This window comes from Engraulis encrasicolus, chromosome 6 (assembly GCF_034702125.1).
Source record: "Engraulis encrasicolus isolate BLACKSEA-1 chromosome 6, IST_EnEncr_1.0, whole genome shotgun sequence".
Taxonomy (NCBI): Eukaryota; Metazoa; Chordata; class Actinopteri; order Clupeiformes; family Engraulidae; genus Engraulis; species Engraulis encrasicolus.
In genome coordinates, this window is record NC_085862.1 from 2,949,948 (window position 1) to 2,958,901 (window position 8,954).

An 8,954-nucleotide genomic window follows, 5' to 3' on the forward strand; every position below is an offset into this window, starting at 1 on the left:
ACATTAATTGTTTTGCCATTTCATGCTGACACCGGTCCCTCAAGAGAAATCCTAGAAGCCACGCGCTCTCGACATTTTATCTCCCATCTATTCAGCGCGAGCAGATGGGCACTCTTGAGTCTCAACACTCTTTATGATTCACTGACTGCATCCGTTTGGGTCACGCCGTTTGGTACCAGGATGGTTGCAATGATAAAAAAAACAATATATAGGCCTATTTTTTGAGGGAAAATAAAAACAAGGCCCCTTAATGCGCCATAGGCCTACGTTAAATATTAGGCAACAATTCAAATGAATGGACCAATCTTTTTTTTTAATAGAAAAGAGTTTAAATACTACAAATCGTAATGCAATTGTGAAATTATACATTTTAACATGGTGATTGTCTGATTTGTAGCCTAAATATTGCAGCCAATAGAACATATATATTTTAAATAGGCTATATGCCATAAGGAAGGCCTTGGTGATGGTCTAATTTCCTGTCCTGACGTTACAACTCAAAACTCACGACACGAACTGACATTTCTGTATTTCCAAAACGTGCTGGCAAGATAATAACAAGGATTCTTTTCTATTCTTTTGAAGACAGATTGTCTTTATTCAAAACGTCTTTGCTCGACAAATGAACAAAGAAACGAGGTATCCCCTTCTAGATACATTTCCTTTCCATAACAAGACAGAATTTAAATTACCATCTCAGATTAAAAATACAACATTAACTGCTTAACTTCATAACTGAAGCTCTTTTTAAAATAAAATTAACTTGTGACTATTAGCACTGAACCACAGGAAAATGCAAAATAAAAAGTATTGAATGATAAGATTTTTTTCATTTGATATTTTAAATAGACTGTCTAATTTTGATGTGCCAGTTTGATAAATATAAACAAGATAACCCGTATAGTCATTCAACTCAGGTCCTAATTTTGACCCTAGCCATCTCATCTGAGTGCCAAAGAAAATCAAGACACTGTACATGAAACAAATTGGCAAATTGATAATTGTGCAAACCAAAAACTGTCTTGAAAATATGACGATCATAATAATATTAATCACCGAACAAAATATTAATATAGCATCAAAATGTACATAATAAATAAAGATAAAGGCCTCCTTGTCCGGTTGCCATTAATAAACATTATAACATTTACAAGTCTTACAGTTCACAAAGCACCTGCCTTGCATCAATTCCCAGTTCCACGCTGAGGTCGATGGAACGGCTTGCTCGGTCTGCTTTCAAAATGATCGCCCGGCTCTTCAGTCAAGTCCACGGCTTCACGAAATGTTTTGATCTCTTCTTTCAATGTTGGCGCTTGGTCCGTATGTACATGCAACGTTTTATTCAAGTTTTCAGAGTAGACTGTCTTTTTTTTTAAATGGTCAGGTTACATAGCAGCAGCGTGTGCCGATGAATACGGGTCTATCCCACTCTTGGTCATACCTGGAAAAAGTATGTAGGCAACGGGGGGCTGTAAACTTGACGCCGACCACGCCGTGCAGTTACAGGGCACAACGTAGCCTGGGTTTGTGGGCGATGGGTGGGTGTGGGTATGCTGGCTGTGGCAACCCAAACTACCGAAAGCGCCGTTCTGGTATCCCAACGAGGAGTAGGGCAAAGTGCTGGTGGTCAACGCATGGGGCATGTCGGTCATCTTCTGGATAGCGCTGGAAGTGAACTGAGAGGGGTCAAGAAAGGAGTACGGCGTAGACGTTGGTGGCAAGAACGCCCTGGCTTTTTCTGAACTCAAGAGAGAGTCTGCGGCCGACACAGGCAGTCCTTTCAAGTGATCCGTGTCCCCGAGGTAGGGCAAAGGGAAGACATACCTGTCCTTTTTCAGAAGGTTCTTGGGCTTGCGTCGTGGTCTGTATTTGTAGTCTGGATGGTCTTTCATGTGCTGAGCTCGCAGCCTCTTCGCCTCGTCAATGTAGGGTCGCTTCTCTGATTCCGACAACAGTTTCCACTCCGCGCCAAGTCTTTTGCTTATTTCGGAATTATGCATTTTAGGATTGTCTTGTGCCATTTTCCTCCTCTGGCCTCGCGACCATACCATGAAGGCATTCATGGGTCTCTTGATGTGATCTGTTGGCTTTGACATTTTAAGACGCTCGGTTTACCCCCCTTGCAAAACAACGCAGAAAAGTTCTGTGACCACCCAATGCGCAATAGAATTCACCTGTTTCGCTGACAGACGCTATGCATGCCACTTGCAAAATGCGAGAAACAGCTGCAAAAACGGCATCAATGAAAATAATGATTCCACTTGTTTCGATCGTCTTTGAAGAAGCAGCGTTTGTTAAGTTGGGGGAAAAAACCCTTCTTCTGCAAAACCGCCGTCCCGTGCCACTCGAGCGCTTACAATCCGCCGAGGTGCGAAGGCAAAGTCCCGCAAACGACGAGTTCTGTTTGTGTGTATGTTTTTTTTTCTTCGAGGTTTCTCGCCTTGCAAAGCACCTGGCTCGGAAACGAGGAAGAGAGTGTGAATGAGAGCCAAAAGCGGTGAAGTTCAAAGGCTGCGCTGGTTTGGTCTGCACGCAATCTGACATAATCGCAGGGCGTAGACTTGCCAACCTGAGCGCCCAATCAGCATAGAGAAACCGACATAATACCTTTACGAAAATATGTATATTACCACACAAACAAAGATTGGGGAGGAAGAGGAGGTTACTCTCCTCCCTCCCAGAATCCGTTTACTTTAAGCTGTACAAACACAGACCTTCAACCTTGTTTTGCAATAAAACCTGACTTCTGACGGTGTAAATCTTAAAGACACTCTGGAATGGTAAACACAACCAAATATCATAGGCTACATGTTAACGTTCATTTCTCTGCACATATAAAAATAGGACATATGGTCTGTTTTTTTGTTTGTTTGTCTGTTTCGTTGGTTCTTCTTTTAGCACAAAATAGCTCTTTTTAAAATCATACTTCTAACTTGGAGTCATTTTAATTTCTGGGGAATTGGGAAAGGCGCAATGCTCGTTTAATGCCATATCATGCATATTAGTATTTATTGTACTAGATAAAACAAAATGTATTTTTATATTAACCAGCATTTTGTGTTTCTGGTCGTACATGCATGCTTACAGAAAGAAGTGTGGTCTCCTATATGTGGTGTCAATTTCGACATGAAAATGTGCAGCAGCCGCTTTGAAAGATAACAGACATGAGATTAAATAAAAAACAAATGAGAGAAAAAGGTATTATGAGCACTCCAGACACAGCCTTGCTCCCGGGCTTGCTGTCAATGACAATGCCCCTTAGGCCAATATTTATTAAACGGTAACAATTGTGGAAGCATCTCCTGGGACGAGTCTGGTTGAGGCTTGCACCTGTTTTCCTGCCCTCTCGCAGCAAAGCGACCTCGTGTACAACATACCCATAGTCCAATTTAGAATGCTGGAGAATTGTAACGACACAGGCCGCGTGTGATAACAAAACGTGACATTTAACAACACAATGTCCACATGCCCTGACTTATTTACTTGTGTTCACATTTTTTTGAGGATGAAAGTCGTGCCAATCAATGAACGCGAAACGTTTACTTTTGCGAACCAAAATGATGCTGTTGTTTAATTAAATTCCTATTATAAATTAGTCGTGTAGGGACTTGTTCTTATTTATTTTATCCATTTATTGCTTTTCTGTTTATTTGTAGTGGGATTGAAAAAGTTATTGAGCCCAAAAAATGTTTATAGCCTACTAGAAATGAATGGTTGTGCTTTCACAGTAGGTGGTTTTTCGCCGTAGTGCCTAGGCTCTTCAACATGCAAATTGCGCTGTTTAAAGGGGTGACGGCTCTAATAAGCCCGAGGCGAAGTGCTCGTGATGCACGAGCTCGCACTTGTGATTATTAAGTGAAATGTATATGTGATCCCTCTCGCACGCCGGCAGAATATGAACGGAATGGTGCGCGGGCTATTCAGCACATTTTCTCCATCATTAGATGCGCAAAATGCGCGCTCAAAACGATTCAACACTTCAATTAATACTCGTGTAGCGCCTGACGTGCACCAGTTGGATGTGCTGCTGGCCCGTAAGAGTGTGGCGTTAAAATAAAATAATGATAAAAAAAAACACTACGGCCGCCATCATCAATATTCATGGACCGTTATGCCTTCAAGCAGAAAGTTTGCTCAGTCAGTCACCTGGTCCTCGGTTAGGGATAAACTTTGGTGGAGCTAATTAGATTTTGATCTCTCTTTGTCCAGGTATAGCCTTACTATTAAAATGCAAGCTTCCAGTAGGCCTAACGCTGGTTTTGTTTTCTCTTTTTGATGCAGGTGACTGATGGCTAGTGTTCACCGAGACCGGGAAATGCCAGGCCCCAATGGCCGCTGGTACTGCATCCAGAAAGTTTGGGGTAATGCACCGGCTCCATGCCACTGGATACACACAGTAACCATTTTCACGTGAAGGGCCGGGCTTTTTTTAAAAGGTAAACGGACAGCAAGGTAACACTAGGAGTTCACACCGTGCTTGGCGACTCTGTGGTGTATTTCTGCGCGCGGGGGGCATGGTTCTGTAGGCTACTGTCCAACCAGTGGCGTCCCCGGGCGCGCTCGGACACTCGCAACCACGAGACTTGTGTTCTGGTCACATTAACATTTGTGATCGCTTTACACCAGCTCTTTCAAGTTCTACATGTAGGCCTACTTTCCCCCGTTATTAAACGGCATTTAAAAAACAGCATTTTATTAAACAAAAAAATCCTAGCTATATCAAAAGACGGTCTATAACTCGAAAGCTTGATGGTAACCACCCAATCTGAGCTTGTGTTATTACCACGAGTAGGGATCAAGTCACCGTTCCAGAGAAATCCTGCGAGCATTCACCCCCTCTTACACGTAATTTGTGTGGGGAATTAGCTGGAAATATACTACTCGGGGATACAATATACAGCGCACCCACGGTTCGTGCAAAAGCAGAGATGTGCAGCGAGAGCAGTGTGCACACTGTTCAGTAAGATTTGGGAAATCAAGCATGGCAGTCTTGCAATAGTCATTAAAGTGAGATAGGCTAATTATTGCGCACTGGAAGACTGATCAGTAGGCTAGGCTACTGTAGGACTGTGTGGTGACTGAACTAGGAACACCCCTAGGAATGGGTCATGGTGGTGTATGTGCCCACGCATGATATTTGACGTGGTGTGTGTGTGTGTGTGTGTGTGTGTGCGCGCGCGCCCACGCGCGCTCGTCGTGCACGTCACATAAGCTGAACTGACTTATTCTGATATTTATTTTGATCCATATATAGACCTACTAATGTTTCCACCTCCAGTTCACCATTAGCACAAATATCAGTCATTTGACCTCGGCAGCATGAATTACTGAATTAGATTTTTCAAATATAGAATAGCCGAATAAAAAAATAAAAAAGGTTAAAAATGCCTCATGAGAAATTGCCGTCCTATATCTTTTACATGAAAATTAACAGTTTGGTGTGGCGAGTTTTACATTTCATTCATTTAAATTCATTAGGATCACATTGTTGTAGTAGAGTGTGGTTAAGTGTTAAAATCCACTAAAGACCATCAACCATGAGGCTGTGTTTAAGTACGCTGCCCTCGCGGGAGTCATTACGCGCGAGCTGTTATTGAAGGGGTTAAAATGAGGGGGATTCGTAATGGCACGTGGAGCACTGCAGGTGTCATTCTCGGGGGAACAGATCGAGTAGTAGGCTCAGAAACACATCCGTATTTGACAAATAAAAACATTAGCAGTAGCACATCCCACTCACCTGGGTGTAACGGAGATAGCCGAGAATTCACAGAGGGTCAATAGAACTGCCTTTATAATACTTGGGCGTATGTCATTCAAACAATTCTATCAGTACGTATAGCACATTTTACACGTGCGCTTAGATATCAATCAGACCAGTCAACACATTTTATGCACACAATATCGTTACGGAAACGAGGCGGGGAAAAATAAGGTACATTCGTCATCGTCCAACAGAAGACACAGAATTATTTATTTTTTCCAAAAAAATAAAATAAAATCCAATACCGTGTTTTGAGTGATAACCAACACATAAGTAGGCTTTATAGAACCCGGAAAAGGCCTCTAACTTTTCCTTTTTAAGTAGGCCTGTGTTTAGTTGTGAAATGGCATCCATATACGGTAATGCAGCATTTATACTCCTCACACACACACACACACACACACACACACACACACACACACACACACACACACACACACACACACACACACACACACACACACACACACACACACACACACAGATAGACCTCTTGGCTACTCTAATAGAGCTCATCCCACATAATGTGTCCATCCATCATCCAGGACATGGTGAGAATACACAGGGCGTCAAAAATGAATGGAGCAGAAAGTCATAGCGGGAGTCTTGAGTGCAGCGAGGTAAGCCTGACACCGTAGCTATCCATGGTCCTGAAGAGCTAAGTGGCTTTATGCGCCACAAACTTGCGCTCTTTTTTCAGAAAGTCCCTTTTAAAGAAACCCGTGTTGACATTTCAATGCCTTTTATTCCGTCTTCATCCTATTTGCTACCGGTTCTTCGTTCTCATGCTGTAGGAATTGAGTTTTGGAGTCCGTGGCAGAGTTTTTTTTTGGGCATGTGTACGAGTCAGATATACACCGTTATACCTTTATGTAATATGTAACTTTTCTAATCCAATATTCACCCTTTTGGAATAAACGCGGTAAGTTTCTTTCGGTGCAAAGCAGCATCGATTTCAAAGCGAAAATAGGACAGTCACACAAAGTTAGCTCATGTGATGCATTCAATATGAGTGACACGGCATGCAAAGAGGTTCCACCGCGATGCACCCCCTCCCCCACAGCCAGCATATATCCCCAAAAGATGACCCCTTTCCTCTCCTCGGGAGCACAACTCGGGGCTTTCCTGTAGCAGAAATTATTTTTCTCGATGTTTACAGTTGAATTGCTAACCACTGCTATATAGCTCAAGCGGTTGGGTGGTTCACAAATTAGCCCAAACTTTTAAATTCTCCCCCATCTTTTTTTACACAGACCTGGGTATAGATCACACAGCACAGCCCCGGGCCTTTTCATGGGCATACAAATATGAAGGAAGTTGGTTGTGATTGCTTGTTTTGAAAGTCCCTCTGCCTAGTCCAGCTAGCACCAAAGGCCCAATGCCAGATCACAAGCCAGGGCTTTTCCACATCATTTCACTGGTGCATTTAGTTACACTATCCTTAACTTTTAGACACAACTTGCCTGGCAAACACGTAGGCATGCAGACCAAGGCTAACCGCGATATGTCCCGATATACAGTATCAGGCGATATGCTGAACATTTGAAAAATAAGAATACAGGTAGCCTATGTTTTTGTGGAAGAATTTATAACCTCAAGATGCAGACAAAAGAGTCAGCATGCACGCTTTCTCTCTCTCTCTCTCTCTCTCTCTCTCTCTCTCTCTCTCTCTCTCTCTCTCACACACACACACACACACACACACACACACACACACACACACACACACACACACACACACACACACACACACACACACACACACACACAGAGAGAGTCTGTGTGAGTGAATAAGCAAATATCACATTATCCATTACAGGCTATCCTGGCGTGTGTCTACCTTGGAGTGTTGCCTGTGTCCACTGCCCAGTAACCTGCCTGAACAAACGTGACTTGTTAGTGAGTGAGTGGAAGTGGACTGTGCCCTGGCCCTACTGTACTCTTGGAGATGGCTACGTCCAAAAAGCTGAAAGCCAACAGAGGGATATAATAGGCAGCAGTCCCATTCAACTCACAAGCCATTCGCCCCACTATCCCTAACCCGTCCCCACCCCTCTCTCCTTGTCTCCCCTCCTCTCTCCTCTTGCCTTTCGTCCCCACCCCTCTCTCCTCTCCTCTCTCCTCTTGCCTCCCGTCTCCTCTCCTCTCCTCTCCTCTCCTCTCTCCTCGTCTCCCCTCCTCTCTCCTCTTGCCTCCTCTCCTCTCCTCTCTCCTCGTCTCCCCTCCTCTCTCCTCTTGCCTTTCGTCCCCACCCCTCTCTCCTCTCTCCTCTCCTCTCTCCTCTTGCCTCCCGTCTCCTCTCCTCTCCTCTCCTCTCCTCTCTCCTCGTCTCCCCTCCTCTCTCCTCTTGCCTCTCGTCTCCTCTCCTCTCTCCTCCCCCACTCTCCTCTCTCGTCTTGCCTCTCATCCTCCCCTCGTCCTCCTCTCCCCTCTGCTCTCTCCCCTCTGCTCCCCCACCCCCCTCTATAGACTTGCATTATTTGGCATATTCAAATGTGTGCTGTTTGTCCTGGCCTGGGCTCTCTCCTCTCCTCCTTCCATCTCCTCTCTCCTCTCCTCCTTCCATCTCCTCTCTCCTCTCCTCCTTCCATCTCCTCTCTCCTCTCCTCCTTCCATCTCCTCTCTCCTCTCCTCCTTCCATCTCCTCTCTCCTCTCCTCCTTCCATCTCCTCTCTCCTCTCCTCCTCTGTGGAAATTGATTTTAGTCAGCTGTCACACACAGCCAGCAGTTCTGGAACCTCAGTGCAAAAAAAAATAAGAATTACAAAAACTTCCAGCTTGGGTTTGGGAAAATTTCATTAGCCAATACACTACATGGCCACTAAAGCTTTTCTTTTTTTCACCCCTCCCCTTCATATTTTCCCAGGCCTTTTATTTTTTTTTCTAAGGTGTGGGTTGCATGGGGTGTATGGTGTGTGTGTGTGTGTGTGTGTGTGTGGGGGGGGGGTGGTTCAGGAGACGTGCTTGCTATTTCTCAGAAGTGGGGGTAGGAGGAGGAGGAGGGGGGGGGGGAGAGAAAAAGAAAGACAGGGCCAAAGAACCTCACTCCTCCTCTCTAAGTCCTGGGAAACAGTCCAGGTGTGTGTGTGTGTCTGTGTGCGTGTATGTGTGTCTGTGTGCGTGTATGTGTGTTTGTGTGTGCATGCGTGCATGTGTGCATGCGTGCATTCGTGCGTGCGCGTGTAAGTGTGTG

General features: G+C 44.5%; 1 protein-coding gene across 1 annotated transcript; it reads right to left on the reverse strand.

Moving 5' to 3' along the window:
* Positions 1-1,122: 1,122 nt before the first annotated feature.
* sox14 (SRY-box transcription factor 14) lies at positions 1,123-2,096 on the reverse strand. The gene has a single exon (XM_063200000.1). It carries the CDS (start codon positions 2,094-2,096, stop codon positions 1,386-1,388), a length of 711 nt encoding a protein of 236 aa, XP_063056070.1. The 3' UTR covers positions 1,123-1,385.
* Positions 2,097-8,954: the final 6,858 nt, after the last annotated feature.

What these genes read in the sequence shown, in the direction of transcription:
- sox14 (XM_063200000.1), bottom strand. Translation starts at nt 2,096, where the DNA reads ATGTCAAAGCCAACAGATCACATCAAGAGACCCATGAATGCCTTCATG.